Raw genomic sequence first — 18596 nt, forward strand, 5'->3', positions numbered from 1 at the left:
CGGCTTCCAGCCGCCGCAGGCCGTGATCTTGCGGGCGGCGCAGCGCGGTCGCCGGGGCACCAGGAGAGACCGGGGACGTGTCCGCGAGCTCCGATTGGGTTCCCCCACCCGAATCATGGATTGGGGGACAGGATGGTAGGCAGGATCATGAGCCGGTGGAGCGGGGCCGGCCGGAGCCGATCTTCAGGCAGCCATCTTGGTCGCCGGTTCGGCTCCTCCTCTAACACCATGTTTTAAAAAAAATCTGAACATAAGCCATTTATAGGTGAGGAATTGTCTTACTGAGATATTGTCAGCTCAAAGAAGTTCTTCCATGGTCACAAATTTGCTTGCCTCTGAAAGGTGACCAACACAGAGGACACTTGCTGTATTCAAATGTTCAAAGAGTGTTTTCTTTGCTATTTTGTCAAACTGGGATGCTGACAATAAAGGCAGCTCCGATGGGGTAGACAGATTAAAATTGAGCTTTTCTAAGGTAACACGTCCTGCATTTCCTCACCATGTCTACTAACTGGCGTCAGGAAGTCAGGAAATGCACAGTTGGAGTTAAGCCCCAAACCTCTGTTGTGATGATTGCTGGTCTTGAGGCCTATGCAATGTATTCAGTTTCTGCAGTTTTAGGCACAATAGGGATATCTAAGAAATAATAAAGAAACCTGGGTAGGAAAATAATTTTAGTCAAAGCTACTCTGCCCATCATCAATTTGAGGAGGATTTCCAGAGTCATGCTGACCCAAAGAGAGCAGGTGTATTTCAGAATTATAGGAGCGACCCCAAATACATATGTGAAAATGAACTTGAAACAGGCGTTCACATGGAACTCATGTTAGAATCAAAAACGCAGAATGACAGAAAATACCTGTCTTGAATTACTCTAAATCACAATCTCAATACTAGTTGATGCTGGGGAGGTGGGGGATGTCCCTGTCTAGGAAGAATTGTTTCAGTCTAATTCTCCTGAAGAATCTGTGGAGCTCTGATTGTAGTTTGAAGAAATCATTTTCTCTGTTATGACAAAGGATAACCCTTTACTGAGTAAGGTGATGTACTTTGGACATGAAAATACATAATTTTCTGGTTAGGCGCCTTGATGCCCGATGGGCTGAGTCTGCGCGATATAAATCTGCTTTCATTCATTCATTCATTCATTCATTCATTCATTCATTCATTCATGTCACCTCAGAAAGCAATTGGTTGGATACATTAAAGCTGGGAATACATTGAGAGGTAGCTTGTGTGGTGGTTGGGTCTACTGTTTGTTTTATTATGGGGATAGTGTTCTGGGAGGTGCAGGGCTCCCTCCTGTTGCTGCTTCCATGTCTTACTGTCCCTCCAATTGGCCCCACTTGTAATATCTCTTGTGTGTTTGCCGATCACCCGGGTGCTGATTCCATGGTCTCCCTCCGTTTCCTCTGTTGCCGCTGCCTCTCTGAGTTAACTCTAAAAAGCTAATGGGGCCTTGGTTACCTGACCTGCTGCTAGTGCCTTCACCTGCATCCTTAGAGTTCTTGAAGCCCCCAGAGGATTCAGAGAAGGTGATCAGTCTATGGTCCTTCTTCCTTCCCCAAGTGTTGTTCCTATATGGTGCTTGTGTTTGGGTGTAGTACTTGTTGTGTAAGTATGGGTACCCTTTCTCCCTGCTGAAGTTCTTAATGTCCCTTTGGACATTGTCTGCCTTTTTCGTGAGTTCAATGGTATTAAATTCCGAAATGCCTTTGTTACGTTTGTCCAAAGCTGATTTGGCCTCTAATATGTTGTCACAACCAAGGAGTTCTTTCTTTAAATCTGCTATCTCTTTGGTCTCTTCCTTGCTGTACTCAAGTGCTGTCTTTATTCCCCGACCACCCAGTGCCTTGACCATATGACTGAGGTCACCTTTAAATTTTTTGTCTTCTCAGAAGATTCCAGGGAAGTTACAGACAGGTAACCTGAGCTTTATGATGTCTGCCTTTAAGTATTCCGTGAGCATGTGGGCATGCACTTATGTTCTAACGTGTACTTTTTTGCGTTCTCTAACTTTTCTAGGATTGCTTGTCTTGGGCTCGGTAACAATGTAGGTGTTCTGGAGGAAAAAAGTGATGGTCCACCAATAACTCTAGCTATATACTCTTCAGTACAAAGTGGTGCCTCCTTATCTGAAATTATATAAAAAATAGAACAGTATTGAACAGTAAAGAAAGGGGTAATGGATCTTGTAAGTGTATTATGTTGTATGTAGCCTAGTGTGACACAAACAATAAAACAGCCGATAAACAAAGCAATCAATAACATAGAACAATCAATACAAAAAGACCCTGATGAGGCTTAAGAAATGTAGTTAGCTCTTGTGGTGAGTCACTGCGCAAAGTACGGTTCATAATTACAAGATCAACCCAATATCCATGTGAACGTGTGTATCAAGTATAAACATGGAACAGGAACATGGAACTCATGTTATAACCATAATTGTAGTATGACAGAAAATACCTGTCTTAATCTAAATCACAGTCTCGATAGTAAGACAGAAGATATCTGTCATGAATCTCAATTTCAAACCAAACACAGAGCAACCAGTATGGCATAGTTAAGTTCAATCCATTCGGATTTAAATTTATTTTAGACTAAAATAGCAAAAGGCATACTCAAGATTACGCAGTGAAGTGATTAGTGAGAATGTTTTTCGAGAAGCCTCAAGTCAATGAAGTGAATGTTGTGACAGTATTTCAAGAGGCCCCAAATGAGAAAACTATAACTAGAGGAAAACATTGTGACAAAATAAGTGTGAGTCAGTAGTACATTAGGATTTACAAGACAGCCTCATTAACTCGTTGCATGAAGCACCACTGGGCAGTTTCCACAGTGTGTGATTTGAAGCAAAAGGTCTGTCTATAATGATTTTGATGGCCTCCTCAAGACTGGGGATGACGTAGGGGGACTAAGGATATGAGCAGAGTTAGCACATGCACTAGACATAATAGCCAGGGGAAACATGTATAATATCATAGAATACATATTGATAAGTCTTTTTAGCGACGTCTGGGTGTAGGAAGTAGCTTCAGTATTCTAGGAAAAGATGCAAGGACAAGGCCAAGTGGTGTGCCTGTATGGGGAAAACACATGGCAATCAGAAATTGCAAGAGGAAATGTCACTCATTCCCTGTATCTCTGATGAAAGAGCTGGATTCCCACCCACGCCCTCATCTGCATCAGACTGGACTAAGGCAACACACTCTATGCTGGGATCAACAAGAACCTCACCCGCAAACTTCAGAACGTCCAGAACGCCGCCGCCAGACTAGTCTTCAAACTACTGCGCCACTGTCACATCAGCCAGCACCAATTGTGAACAAAATTCCTAGGCAGTTCAATCAATAAACATTACATCAACATTTTTTCATCAGGCAATGTAATTCTGAATTTTGTTCACAATTGTTGTTATACCCTGTCCTAGGAGCTAAAGATCATTTACAGGGGGTCCTTGCTACCTACTTGACATCAGCCAGCACCTACGGACACTACACTGTCTCCCCATTGAGAAGAGAGTCACCCTCAAGTTTCTCGCCCACGCCCACAAAGCCCTCCACAACACCGGACCAGCCTACATGAACCACCACCTCTCGTTCCACGCACCCCAAAGATCCCTCCACTCAGCCCAGCTCTCTCTTGCGACGGTACCCCGCATCAAGAAGATCAGAGCAGGAGGACGCTCTTTCTCCTTACTTGCGGCCAAGTCATGAAACACCCTCCCTCTCCACCTCCAACAGACACCAACACTTGCCAAGGTCCTGAAGGGCCTCAAGACCTGGCTCTTCGACGAATCACCTTAACATCCTGGAGTTACGCACCTCCCACCCAGCATCTGGAGGCCTCTTCAGGTGAGTAGCTGCGCTTTACCAACCCATGATTGATTAACTGAAAGAGCGCTTACCTGGGGCCAATGTAGGTAGTGAACGATAAAACGATAAACGCAATATTTGTATGATAAATTCACAAAAGTGCAAGAGTAAGATGAGACATACTCACGGGGCTGTTCCTATAATTGCAGTTGATCAAAAAGAGTGTTTAGAGGAGCAGGGCACACCAGCTCACAAATAATAAGAATAAGCTTACAGTTAACAATTAGAAGCGCTTTAGAAGCGACCTTAACCGTGAGCATGCATAAACTCAATGCAGCTGGAGGACCACATTGGGGATTTGGTAATGTTGAGGCACAGAAGGCAGTAGTCAGAAAATTCAAATACCCCCCACTTTGAACCAAACCTCTAATGACTCCAAGCGAGCGAATAAAGTAAGCCTGGTCCTTCTTATAGTTTTTGCTTCACCTTTGTATCAACTCATCAGTCCATCTATCCTACCACTCTTCCACCCATCCATCAGCCTTTCACATTTCCATCCATCCTTTCATTATTCTAACCATCTACTGAAATGATACCCATCTGTTCACATATTCATAAATCCTTTCACCCATCCATCCACCTTTTGACCTTTTCATCCATCCATCCAATGAATGACCATTCACTTCACGTGAAGATCTGTCATCCTTTCACTCTTCTGTCCACCTTTCCATCCACTTATCCATCTCTCTGTCAATCCGTTGTTCCAATCTTGCACCAACTGATCCTTTCTCTCCTAGCCATCTATTTGTCCTTTCAACCATCCATCCTTGCACTCACTCTTCATCTTTTCTTTTCAACTACCATTTCATTCACTTTGCTACTTCCTTCCTTTTTTGCACCTTTCATTAAATTCACCTTCTGCATTCTCCCGTTCATCCTTTACAGTTTCTAACTAAAGCAATTCTATATTATCTCATCTTACATTGTTCTTACATGCCTTTCTGAAAACACTATTTTTTGCTCTCTTTGTACCTTTTTACTCTGTTTGCAACATGTATTTTCCTCTCTTTTGCTGAACATGTCTTACATAGCAGCGTTCAACCCCCACATTTTAGCAGTGCCCTGGCTTTTTTCTGAAGCCCTGGCAGAGGCCACGGTAAAAATATTAAACTTTTAGAAGTTAACCCCAACTTAAGCTGCCAAAGCAGGGGGTTCATGACGCCACTGCAGGTACAAGCGTGGCAAACTCCTAAACGGAGAATCGCCTGAATGAGTAAGGGATGATTGTTACAATGGTGGCCGCCACTAACAAAGGGTGGTGGGTGGGTGGGGAAAGTGCAGGGGGCAAGCGTGCGGGGGGACGAGTTAATAGTTAAAATATTTTTTTTTAAACATAACTGATGCCGTCGGCCACCTCCCGCGCCACTCCTGCTGTCCTCTTTCTGGTCCCAGCAACCCCTGGGAGAGACTCCCATCAAATTCCCATGCTGCAGAGCTCTGCGGGATTTGGTATGAGCGGGCAGGAAAGATGCTCCACTCAGGTCATGGAGTCTGTGGGGCTTCTCCAGCCTGGCTGCTGAATGCAGCTGAGCTGGAGAACCCTAAGTGTGCATGTGTGCTTTAGTCAGCCTGTGACTGCCAGCCAAACGCATATGCGTTCTTAGGGAGTGCACAAGCCCTCCTCCTTTCCCTCCCATGCCCCGCCCCTCCATGCACAGTCTGGCTCAAAGCCGGCAAATGAAAAAGAAAACAATACTAGAGCATGATTTTATTTTTCATTTGCTGGCTCTGCGCCAGGCAGTGAGGCGACACTCCTCCGCCATTGCGGAGGAGCTGCCACTGGATCATCAGTGTTCTGGCAATCGAGCTACTTAAATGGAGTCATGCGCCAAACTGAGGCTTGAAATGCTTACCGTCTTCGAGGTGAGGAGGAGGCGTGTCCCAGCACGGTAGGCTTGATGGGGCATGGCAGGAGGCTTGCCTCTGACATCGCCAGTGCGGATGCGAGGCACTCATTGTCCTTGCTGTTTAAGATTCACAACAGTGAATTGGGTGTGCGCAAGTGTAATAGGCAGAAAAGTATGAAGACTCTCAGACACATTTTTACATTCATATACCAATCAACCTCGCATGAAAAATTGCACCAAATTTGTGCACAATGGCACAGTTGTGGCACAATTGACCAAGAATGGGAACAGCTGGGTGGAAATGCATGAAAAGCTCAGTGAGAGGAGACCCCATGACACCTTGCTAATCAGCTCAGAATGTGCTGGTACAACATGAAAGAGTGAGTAGGCACCCACGAAGGGGACTAGGCTAACATATAGACATTTAGACAATTAACAGTAAACAAAGTATGTCTGAATATACATGAATAGTCAGTGAGTGTAACTTAAGACCAAACAATTAAGCAGAAGAACATTGTTAATATTCAGTGGAAGGCACTACCACCTCTTGTGCTAGGGTCAGCCAGAGTTTCCACGTTAGACGTTGAGCCCATCCTAGTACATAAGAGCAATGAATTTGCACCACCCCTCCCTGAAGTTAAGTCCATTCTTCATAGAGTCGCCCTTATTGATCCACTTACACTCCAAATGCTGGAGGATGTATCCAGTGTCACCACCCCTGGGTGATGGTAAAACTGCCTTGCCGTTCACTTCACTGCATAATCTTGTTTATGCATTTTGATATATTTCAACTCTGAAATAAATTTAAGTCCGGAAGGATTGAACTTAACTATGCCATACTGGTTGCTCTGGGTTTGGTTTGACATGAATTGGTTTTTGCCAAATATCTTCTGTCTTACTATTGAGATTGTGATTTAGATCAATTCAAGACATGTATTTTCTGTCATACTACAATTTTGGCCTCAGTTTCATCCTCACTGTCAGGAAAATTTGATATAATCTTAGCACCGTCAGAAATCTCCCCCCACCCTTTCTAGCAGCGGCTGTGTCTGCGCAAACATGCCTCTCGCAAAAGATCTCTTGCATCCGTCTCCCGAGGAGGAGAAGAGGAAACACAAGAAGAAGCGTCTGGTTCAGAGTCCAAACTCTTACTTCATGGATGTGAAGTGTCCAGGTTGCTACAAAATCACCACTGTATTTAGTCATGCACAAACGGTGGTCCTGTGTGTGGGCTGTTCTACGGTTCTTTGTCAGCCCACAGGGGGGAAGGCGAGGCTCACGGAAGGTTGCTCCTTCAGACGAAAACAGCACTAAGTGCCATCTGCATGCTGAGTGACGATGGGTAGGACTACCTGCACAGTATGTGGCACAGAACGTCAGTTCAGGAGCAGAGCGTTGAGCCGTGGCGGACAAGTGCAAACTATATGGAGAAGGGACAATGAAATCTGAATGTTGGATGGAAATATTGGGCTCTCATACACTGTACCTGTAGCCTTATCCATCTGACTCAATAAATTTGGATAAAAAAAAAAAAAAAATCTCCGCCCAAACTGTGTTTAAAAGTTCAACAGCATTTGGATGGATTCCCAGCCAATACTATAAAATGTTAATTGGGGCCATTGACTGGGCCAAGATATTTGCAGACAGGTCCCTTGGGTATTTGGAAAAGATTAGGTAAGCTGGGAGATGCACTCCAACTAGGAACCACGCCAAATTGGTTGGTTCACTCACACTCAAACACACACACCCAATTCCACCTGCAGTTTCCAAGGTCCAGCTAGGTGAAGATACTGCACATGGAAAATCTTTCTCTTGTTGCATTCCCAGCTCAAATTAGGTAAAGTCCTTTTTGCTACACTTATAGCCAGGCCACTGGAATTATGCAGCAGGGAAGGGGCAAATTTTGTGGCAGGGTTGAGTAAATTATGCGGCAAGAAAAGTCAAATTATGTGGCATTATGCTGCACAATTTGTCATAGTATTACTTCATTATTTTCGGGCACATGCATCATTGGTTTTTGCATTCGCAAACGGTGCGAATCGGTAAAATCGGCCGTTTGCGAATGCAAAAACCAATGTGTGGGATGCATCAAACTTGTTTGCACAATTCGCATTTTTTAGCATTTCTAAAAAATGCGAATGCATTTAAGGAATCACATTTGTGCGATTCCTTAAATGGAATGCATCACTTTTTTAAAAATTGCGAAAATGGAAATTGGAAGTGCAAATTAACACGAGGTTGACCCTCGTGTTAATTTGCGAAAATTTTTAAAAAAACAAAAAAATGAATTTTTTAACTTGCATGTTACAGACACACATGTCCTTAGGACATGTGTGTGTGAAACATCCACTTAAAAATACATTTCAGGGGTGCAGGGGGGGGTCCTTTGGACCCCCCCTGCACCCATGGAATGCATCAACATTATGCGAATCCTAATTTGCAAATTCGCAATTCCCATTGATTCCTATGGCCCTTTTGGCCCATAGGAATCAATGGGAAATGCGAATTAGCAAATTAGAATTCGCATAATATTAGCAAATCGTTAAAAAATGCGAATTTTACCGAATCGCTAATATTATTAGAAAAAATTCATGCATCCCGTTTTGCGAATTCTAAATTGCGATTCGCTATTTTTCGCAATTTGGAATTCGCAAACGGCCGGGATGATGCATGTGGCCGTATGTCTTTTAACGCCTTAACCGCGGCGGAAATTCCGCCGGAGTGCAGGCGTTATACTAAGTGGGCGGGGCTGCGATGGACGTTGGCCGTTCGCAGCACTGGGGAGGGAGTGCTCCCATCGGCCTACAGGAGCACGGAAGGGGTTAAAGCTTGTTAACATTTTCCAGGCATTAGTTGTACCTCATTAGTACCAGTTTAACACGCAGATATAGCAATAAGATACAGTAAAGTGACCAGTCCACCTTTGCAAATGGCCTTCCACTGCGTGGCAAATTGAGTTGTTGAATTTCTACTAACTTATGAACTGTTTGAGCTAGCAAAAAACATGTTTTTGTTCAAATCTGCAGATTATGCAGCAGATGAATTATGTGGCAAATCTACAATTATGCGAAAATAGCTGTGGCCGCACAAACGCATAATTCCAGTGGCCCTGCTGATAGCTAATGTACAGAGACCACACGCAGGAGTAGCTGTTGAAGCAGTGTGGGCTGAAAAGTAGGCCTCCATTTTGTAAGAGGTCTCCCCTATCGGGGGTTGTTCAAATTGCCTTCCTTCTCTTGTCTTCGCTCCCAAATAGTTTATTGATTGATTGAACAAAGATACCTCACTCTCTCCCATGGGGTTCCATGCACAAAGATCCCCTCGCGATTTAAGCTTTGAGAATTCAATTACTGTTTCCCTTCTCTCCCTATTTAGATTCCAGAAGATGCCAGAACTGCCTGGATGTAGTTATAGGTCTGCTAAATGTACACCCTTTTAATTGCTTGGAATTATACGGCCAAAGTTGAATCACTCATTATTAGCAACAAAAATGTTGGGTTCTTGGGCCAAACCTTTAATGTTAATCATTACTTTGTTGGACAGAAAAGTTTTATTTAGCTGTTATTTTGCATCATCTGGAATTCTTTTCATAAAGCAACTTTTTAAGACCGGTCGTTCTCTACCTCAGCTTGTTCTAATTCTTTTCAAACCAAACAATTCAAAAACACGAAAAGTATTCACGAGCGGCCCTGAAAACAGATGAAAGCGGCACGTTTCTGTCGTGAACAGATAACCGCGGGCCTCTTTGATTCTCTGCAGGGCTAGCCCGCAGCAGACGTCGCCATGAAAGCCCGGGCTCGTGGAGGAAGCAGGGTGTTAAAACTTGAATTTCCTGTCTGTCAGCAGAGGGTTCTCGGAGGCTGTCGGTGTGAGGAAGCTCTCCCCGGCACGGAGCCGGTCAGCCTGACTGGCACGGAGGGTCTGCTCGTTCGCGTTCCTCGTCGGCTTCCTTCCCACGGATGCTGTGCGTCGAGTGGACCCAGTTGAGTCTGCCGCGGGGCGGTTGTCACAGCATAACTCGCTGGCTGCTGTAGAGGTGGTCATGGATGCTTGAAGTCGCAGATTTCCCGCTCGCCCGTCTCAAGGCGAAGCTTGGCAGCATCTATTCACTTTCGATGTTTTTGTGGGATTCGTACAGGTGGCGCGCCAACTTCTCTCACTAGTGTGAATCTATGGAGATTCCACAGCCCGAGGCTTCAAAGTCCTTGTGCCTGCCTAGTGAAGGGTGAAATCGGCCGAGGACGGTTCTGGACCTCAGATACTCGGCTGACCGAAGGGTCAGTCAGTCTTGGACAACATAAAATGGCCTTGGAAATACAAGCCTTCGGCAAAATATGCATCAAGCTCCAGATTGGAATGTCCCGGGAATCCTTCACGCTGCATCCCAACGAGGCCAACTTCGGCACGGTGAGCCGGCTGGCGCTGGAGCTGGTGGAGAAGAAGGTATTGCACTGTTTGCTTTATTTGCTTGCAAGGAAAGACGGAGCTCCGTGGGGTTTGTTGTCCGTCATGGTGTTTTCTGAGCAGTGCTGGCCACAGAGAGGCCTAAAATGCCGCGAGGCGCCCATCCATTGAAGTTCTTTGCTACCATGCAGTTCACGGGGCAGAGGTCACGCTAATCACATGCACCTGACCTAGAGAGAGCAAACGCACCTGACGTACAGCGAGAAGTAGTGTTGCTGGAATGAACTATCGAGGTTCTTTGATGTGTATTATATAAAGGCATTGATGGTTGAATGTTGTATACCTGCTGTGTTTTGTGTTGTGCTGATATTTCATTTTCATGCGAGCGGTGTGTTATTTCGTGTTTGGTATTTGATTTTATTATATAGCAAGATTAAGTCATGTTTGTTGTGTGATAGTGCCCCATTGCTGAATTATGCCCCAATTGACGAAATTGTTTGATATTTCAGTAGCTCGTGTGACTTTTTGGAGTTGTTTAAACAATGGTGAAAACTTGTGTCATGAATGTGGTTTTTATATGGGTGTTTATTACTACACTTATGTACTTTTTGATGCACTGTTTCACGATTGCGAGGTTTTATGATTGCTCTGATGAAATATTTTTTGTGCAGCGGCTATTAAATGGAGGTTGATGGATTACATAATTATGGCGATTTTTCAGAGCGAAGTCAAATTACAATATGCGTGGGCTTTGCGAGAAATATATTGGTGGATTTAATCATGATTTAATATAGTATAATAGTGTTGATACAGCATATCTTTTTGAGCTGCTATGTAATAAATGCCTTGGTGGGTTTAACTGTGATTGGATATGTTCTGTTTCTGTTGGTGGGTTTATGTTATGAGTGGAGTATGTTATAATGGCTTCAATTGATCATATAATCTTTGGTGTGAGCTATAATGCTGTCGACAGATTGCATTATATTTTGAAGTGTGTTATCTTGTAGAGAGACCAAACCATGTTTGAACTGTGTTTGTGTTATAACAGTACTGATTCATTAATAGACATTTTAAAGTGTTTTAAGGTATAATCGATGTGTTTTGTTGTGATTGAGTTGTAATTAATGGTCAGTATCATGTTTGAGGATAATTATCATGCTCTTGTATTATAATACAATTCCTGGTGTGAGGTAATTGTAAAACGGTGTTATTAATTTATTATTAGCATCTTGGATTTGATCTTTGCCACACCCACCTACCTCAATGTAGCAACATCAGGCTTTACAAAGAGGCGGTGGCATAGTGGAGCCTGGGCTGCATTAGTGCGCTGTGGGGTCCTTTGCGGTATATTTTCTTGAGTTAGGTTTTTCACCTGTTTTCTTGTGTGGCTGCAGTGGCTTCCTTCTGTTGAAGAAGGCAACTGGTTCTACACAAAATACTCAATTTACAGTTGGGGTGTCAGAGGGATTGTTGTATTCCGTACTGACAGAGACGTTTTAAGGCAAGGGGTAAGTTGTCAATTACGCAGGCCACACACCTTCCACGTAGCCCCTCATAAAGCGATTGGGGCAGTATCAGCCTCTCTCGCCTTTCTCTCACTACCTCTGACGGATATATGACGGTACCACGCGTACTTTTACAACGCGTACCGTTACAACGCTACTTTTACCACGCAAGTCGTTACAACGACTTGCGTGGAGGGGCGCTGGATAGTAAATTTTTTAATTTACTATTCCAACTCCAGTCCCCGTGGACTCTAGGGAAAGGAGTTGGATAGTAAATTAATCTATTTACTATCCTGGAGCGCCCCCTAGCGCAAGTCGTGGTAACGACTTGCGTGGTAAAAGTAGCGTTGTAACGGTACCGCGTTGTAAAAAATGCGTGGTTACCGTTGTATACCACCTCTGACTGTGTCTCCACCTATATCAACATAAGGAAGGGGGACTGGGGGCCCTTATAGGTTCAGCATCCAAGCCCCCTAGAGCATATGAATTCAAAAAGCTATGCAATTCCTGGAAGATACAGGGGGAAGAAAAGGTGGAGTAGAAGATAGGTCGGTAAACTTAAATATCCAAAGTAGTAGTGGGAACCTCCCACTTTCGGAACTAAGGCCCTCACACACTCGTCAGCAGGGTGTCATGCTTCCTCATAGGGCATGCTCCTCTGCAGGCCTGTGCTGAAATAACTGACGGGCACCCTTTGAGTGGCTCTTTGTTGGAGATCTTTTGTTACCAAGCCGTAAGGTGAGGTGAGGTGCGAGTGTAGGGCCGAGGAGTGTAGTTGAGTGTAGAGTACCTGAGGGATGTGTAAGAGAGGTTAAAAGGAGACTAAGTAGTACTCAAAATTAACTTTAGTCGGTGAGTCAACTTGTCCAGTCTAAAATCTGAGTTAGCACACCACCGGTATAATGTTCAGTGGTAGCTAAAGATTCAAGGTCTACTACTCCCTTTCTTCCCCCTGTATCTTTAAGGAACTGCATACCTTTTGGTATTCATGTGTCTCCACCTAGCCATGCTACACCACTCTAGCTACTTATCCACCTCTGTTTCCATCACCTACCACTCAATCTGTCATGTCTCTCTCCCTTCCTTGCTAAGCCCTTTTTATCTCTCCACCTCTGTTTACCTCCTTCCTACTCCCACATCTCTCTGTCTACTCCCTCTCTCTACGTCTCCACTCTCAAATGCACCTTTCTCAACGTCGTTTCTCTTTATCTCTCCACTTTGTTATAGCTTGTCTCTCTACCTCACCAATCACTAAACCCCAGCCCTTCTCTCTTCCTCACTTTTCCATTTCCATTTCTCCCTGAAACCTTGTGCCTTCTCTCTCCCACACTGCACCGCTCTATGCCTAACATGACTTTCTGTCTCACACCTCTCTCCTTACTTCACCTCATTTCTGTCTACTTCACCTCTCTTTCAACTCACCTTTCTACTTGTTACTCAGGTTATCACCTATCTCGCTGCTCCCCTGTAACCACCCCAGCCTCTCTGCACTTTATCTCTACCTCACCCCTCTGCTGTTTCTCTTTCTCCATCATGTACCTTACCTATCTCAACCCAAACCTCTTCACTCCATCTCTAGCTCTATTTCTCGCTACCTCACCTGTCTCTCCACCATCTTCCTGCCATCTCCCATTTCCCTTACTTTGCAGAATCGGAGGTCAAGGTCTTGGCAGAGAAGTACACTCTCAGAAAGAGAAGAGGTGGGACATAGCAGGGGGAGGAAAATTAAAGGGAAAATAATCAGATTTCACCCATCTGTCTTGCCCAGGGCCTCCAAAAATCTTAATGTGTCCCTGAGTACAGAAATACTGAGGATAAAGGAGTGCACTCCTTATAGAACTCTTCAGACATATTTCAGGAAGGTCACTGAAATCCCATTAGAAACCTTAATGGAGAAGAAAAGAATGCTGGATGAGCCCAGAAGGTAGATTTATAGGAAGTCTTTAATCTCCAGGTGTTCCAAACCCCTTCTCATTAGTCCCTGCCTCATCTTTCCAATGCCTTCAAGTGAACATCACAAGCACCTGAATGAAGAGGTGAAGTGAGCAGAAGCTTTAGAGAAGGCAACGGAACCCTTCAAAGCCATTTCCACCAACAACCTCCTTCACCCAACAACAATCAACTAACCACTTCTCTTCAAGTGGTATAACCTTTCTTACAAAAGTTGGTTGGGACCTCAAATCGGCATGTGTGTAGTGTGACATTAATGGGTTATATCAAGGTGTTATGTAATGGTTTTGATACATTATTTTCATGTTTATATGCTATGTGATTTTGTAGTGTAGCACATAGCTGTCCTTGCGTAATATCACTGGAGTTTGTTACATGGGTGTTGATGGATTGTTTAACCGTTTGTTATGTGGCTGTTAATGGAATATATGTGACCGAAAATATTTAAATGCTTGCAGGTTACAGAAACAATGTTTGGGCCTTTACAGCCGTATTTACAACTGTGTGGCTAATACCGAAAGGGAAACATTTTTAAAAACACAGTTTATTGACCAGGGAGGAGAACTTAGTAAGATGTAGGCAGCTGTAATGAGAAAATGAGGATTTTAAGTTCTTTGATGAGGTTCATGAATTATGGGCTGTTTCTAAGCGAAGAGAGAGCCTATTTCAGAGGTTTGGGGGAAGAAGGGGAAGCTCTCTGTCTTCTTTTTCCATGCCTTGAGGACCTAATGTGTCTTGAGGCTGCTTCTATAGTTGGCCTGGTGGCTGCGATAGAGAGACAGCTAAAAAATGTGACACCTATAGCATTTGTAATGCAACATGTTTTGTATTTACGTGACTTAGATGTATTGATATTACAAATAACAAAGGCTTTTAATTTTTTTAAATAATTAATACTTAAATAAAAGTGATTCTAATTTATAATGGCAATAGCTTAAACTTTTGTAAATAACTTTTGTGAAGATTATGTTCAGTGTATTTTATTGTGATGAAAATCCAAGAACAGAAGTGAAATGTTAACATCTTTTTGTGACATTTGTAATAAACCTTGAAACATTGAGAGAACATATTTGAACCAGTTGTTGTTGAATGGTTGCAGAGATTGATGCTGTGATGGCGCGGAGTGATGCTGGGTTGCGCTGAGTGATGCAGGGGTTGCGCTGAGTGATGCAGGGGTTGCGCTGAGTGATGCTGGGGTTGCGCTGAGTGATGCAGGGCTTGCGCTGAGTGATGCTGGGGTTGCGCTGAGTGATGCAGGGGTTGCGCTGAGTGATGCTGGGGTTGCGCTGAGTGATGCAGGGGTTGGGCTGAGTGATGCAGGGGTTGCGCTGAATGATGCAGGGGGTGCGCTGAGTGATGCAGGGGTTGCGCTGAGTGATGCAGGGGTTGCGCTGAGTGATGCAGGGGTTGCGCTGAGTGATGCAGGGGTTGCGCTGAGTGATGCTGGGGTTGCGCTGAGTGATGCAGGGGTTGCGCTGAGTGATGCTGGGGTTGCGCTGAGTGATGCTGGGGTTGCGCTGAGTGACGCAGGGGTTGCGCTGAGTGATGCAGGGGTTGCGCTCAGTGATGCAGGGGTTGAGCTGAGTGATGCAGGGGTTGCGCTGAGTGATGCAGGGGTTGCGCTGAGTGATGCAGGGGTTGCACTGAGTGATGCAGGGGTTGCGCTGAGTGATGCTGGGGTTGCGCTGAGTGATGCTGGGGTTGCTAGGGTTGCGCTGAGTGATGCAGGGGTTGCACTGAGTGATGCTGGGGTTGCGCTGAGTGATGCTGGGGTTGCTAGGATTGCGCTGAGTGATGCAGGGGTTGCGCTGAGTGATGCAGGGGTTGCGCTGAGTGATGCTGGGGTTGCGCTGAGTGATGCAGGGGTTGCGCTGAGTGATGCAGGGGTTGCGCTCAGTGATGCAGGGGTTGAGCTGAGTGATGCAGGGGTTGCGCTGAGTGATGCAGGGGTTGCGCTGAGTGATGCAGGGGTTGCACTGAGTGATGCAGGGGTTGCGCTGAGTGATGCTGGGGTTGCGCTGAGTGATGCTGGGGTTGCTAGGGTTGCGCTGAGTGATGCAGGGGTTGCGCTGTGTGATGCAGGGGTTGCGCTGAGTGATGCAGGGGTTGCGCTGAGTGATGCAGGGGTTGTGCTGAATGATGCTGGGGTTGCGCTGAGTGATGCAGGGGTTGCGCTGAGTGATGCTGAGGTTGCGCTGAGTGATGCTGGGGTTGCGCTGAGTGATGCAGGGGTTGCGCTGAGTGATGCTGGGGTTGCGCTGAGTGATGCTGGGGTTGCGCTGAGTGATGCAGGGGTTGCGCTGAGTGATGCAGGGGTTGCGCTCAGTGATGCAGGGGTTGCGCTCAGTGATGCAGGGGTTGAGCTGAGTGATGCAGGGGTTGCGCTCAGTGATGCAGGGGTTGCGCTGAGTGATGCAGGGGTTGCGCTGAGTGATGCAGGGGTTGCACTGAGTGATGCAGGGGTTGCGCTGAGTGATGCTGGGGTTGCGCTGAGTGATGCTGGGGTTGCTAGGGTTGCGCTGAGTGATGCAGGGGTTGCGCTGTGTGATGCAGGGGTTGCGCTGAGTGATGCAGGGGTTGCACTGAGTGATGCAGGGGTTGTGCTGAATGATGCTGGGGTTGCGCTGAGTGATGCAGGGGTTGCACTGAGTGATGCTGGGATTGCGCTGAGTGATGCAGGGGTTGCGCTGAGTGATGCAGGGGTTGCGCTGAGTGATGCTGGGGTTGCGATGAGTGATGCTGGGGTTGCGATGAGTGATGCTGGGGTTGCCCTGAGTGATGCAGGGGTTGCGCTGAGTGATACTGGGGTTGCGCTGAGTGATGCAGGGGTTGCGCTGAGTGATGCAGGGGTTGCGCTGAGTGATGCAGGGGTTGCGCTGAGAGATGCAGGGGTTGCGCTGAGTGATGTTGAGGTTGCGCTGAGTGATGCTGGGGTTGCGCTGAGTGATGCAGGGGTTGCGCTGAGTGATGCTGGGGTTGCGCTGAGTGATGCTGGGGTTGCGTTGAGTGATGCAGTGGTTGTGCTGAGTGATGCAGGGGTTGAGCTGAGTGATGCAGGGGTTGCTCTGAGTGATGCAGGGGTTGCGCTGAGTGATGCTGGGGTTGTGCTGAGGGATGCTGGGGTTGCGCTGAGTGATGCTGGGGTTGCGCTGAGTGATGCTGGGGTTGCGCAGAGTGATGCTGGGGTTGCGCTGAGTGATGCAGGGGTTGTGCTGAGTGATGGTTGCGTTGAGTGATGCAGGGGTTGCGCTGAGTGATGCAGGGGTTGTGCTGAGTGATGCAGGGGTTGCGTTGAGTGATAATGTGGTGGTGCTGAGTGATAATGTGGTGCTGAGTGGTGCTTTGGTGGTGCTGCTGGGTGATGTTGTGGTGGTGCTGAGTGGTGCTGTGGTGGTGGTGCTGAGTGGTGCTGTGGTGGTGTTGAGTGATAATGTGGTGGTGCTGAGTGGTGCTGTGGTGGTGCTGAGTGATAATGTGGTGGTGCTGAGTGATAAGTGATAATGTGGTGGTGCTGAGTGATGCTGGGGTAGCGCCGAGTGATGATGTGGTGATGCAGAGGGCAGAAAGGCACAATAAACGAGTCTAACAGAGGGCAGAAGGGCACAAAAACAAGGGAAAACGAGTCTAACAGAGGGCAGAAGGGCACAAAAAACAAGTCTAACAGAGGGCATAAGGGCAGAAAAAACAAGAGTTAACAAATTAGATTTTATCTGCCAAAATTCAAAAATTTTCACTTTGATTTTCCTTGATAGGTGGTATGGGCATGTGTCATAATTTAATTTGCGGGCTAAGGTACAATAACTGGAAAACCCTATTGTGAAAATGTCTAGATTAAGAAGAGACCCCTGTTCTCTTTGGCTGTAGTGGTAATGCATCCTTACCCAGCTGGACAGATAGCTCAGTGAGTGGAGGTCACGAGTTCAAATCCTAGCAAGGGACTCAGCCTTTGATCTTCTGTATGTCAGTAGATTTAGTGTCATTAAGTGGATAATAATGACATCTGTTATTGTATGAGGTCGTTTACAAAGATTATATTTTTATTCCTAACATTGTTTGAGCTGAAACCTCTGCTGAATCAACCTGTGGCAGTGCTGGTATTAAGTACAGAGCATTGATGGGAATTTGGTATTGAGCAGGACCTCAATAACCTAGCCAAAATCGAAGGCGATTCCTTTGACACGGCAGAACCATCATCAAATGGTAGCAAACAGTGCAGCGCAAGAGGGCAATCGAGGGACTGATAAAACGCTTTCACCTGCTGCATGTCAGCCACATCTTTAGCTTGTAATATGTCATGTTGCTTGCAGCGACCGCACTAATCTTATTACTTGGCCTTTTCCTTCCTTCTTGACTGTGTTTGGTAGTTTGTCCTTTATAATTATTTTTGCGTGTTTCCTCCACTTAGCCAAACGTAGTTAAAGTCCACAGTTACGTTATGATGTTAAATCCTTGGCACATGCATGCATTTCCGGCTCCTAGCAGCCAGAGCGATTTGTTTGCCTCCTAAAGCAGAGCTGCTAGTCGTGGTGTTTTAAAACTGAGAAACCTTTAATACGTTCTGCATTTAAAAGTAAAAGTAAACGATACACATGTACTTTTAAACGCTGACTAAAAAGGTGCATACTGGGTACACTATGTGTAATTTCAAACTGAATGAAAACTGAGGACCCATTTTGCAGTTTGTAGTGAGCCTTGCTGCCTGTTTCATCCATTCACTCATCTTGACGCTCAGTTTACCTTACGCTCCAGCTGCGTGAAATGATCGACAAGAGCGCCTGCTGTGAGCTGTTGCAGGGGTTGGGGTAGTTGCATAGGGCCCCTTTTTATAGTGAACACTGTAGAAAGATCTTAGCAGTCATGCTCATTGCTGTGCTGAATTGATACCGCCCTTTCCTGGTATAGATGGAAAATATCTGTTCTTTCTTTAATTCCGTTATGGTTCATGGCAACAGAAGAAGGATTTCCTGTTCACTGATTGGAACATGAATATATATTGATAGTCCTCCTTCTGTTTC

The 18596-nt window shown here is 45.7% G+C and overlaps 2 protein-coding genes across 2 annotated transcripts in view; both read left to right on the top strand.

Moving 5' to 3' along the window:
- The first annotated feature begins 6756 nt into the window (after nt 1-6756).
- LOC144781811 (small ribosomal subunit protein eS27) lies at nt 6757-7260 on the top strand. Its single transcript, XM_078660825.1, has one exon. It carries the CDS (start codon nt 6782-6784, stop codon nt 7034-7036), a length of 255 nt encoding a protein of 84 aa, XP_078516951.1. The 5' UTR covers nt 6757-6781; the 3' UTR covers nt 7037-7260.
- A 2306-nt stretch (nt 7261-9566) lies between these two features.
- LOC144781812 (serine/threonine-protein kinase D3-like) overlaps nt 9567-18596 on the top strand; it is a 690012-nt gene continuing 680982 nt past the window's right edge. The window contains exon 1 of the mRNA XM_078660826.1: nt 9567-10165. Coding sequence (XP_078516952.1) covers nt 10025-10165 — 141 coding nt within the window. The 5' untranslated portion in view covers nt 9567-10024. The remainder of the gene's footprint in view (nt 10166-18596) is intronic.

Source organism: Lissotriton helveticus, chromosome 9 (assembly GCF_964261635.1).
Source record: "Lissotriton helveticus chromosome 9, aLisHel1.1, whole genome shotgun sequence".
Classification (NCBI taxonomy): domain Eukaryota; kingdom Metazoa; phylum Chordata; class Amphibia; order Caudata; family Salamandridae; genus Lissotriton; species Lissotriton helveticus.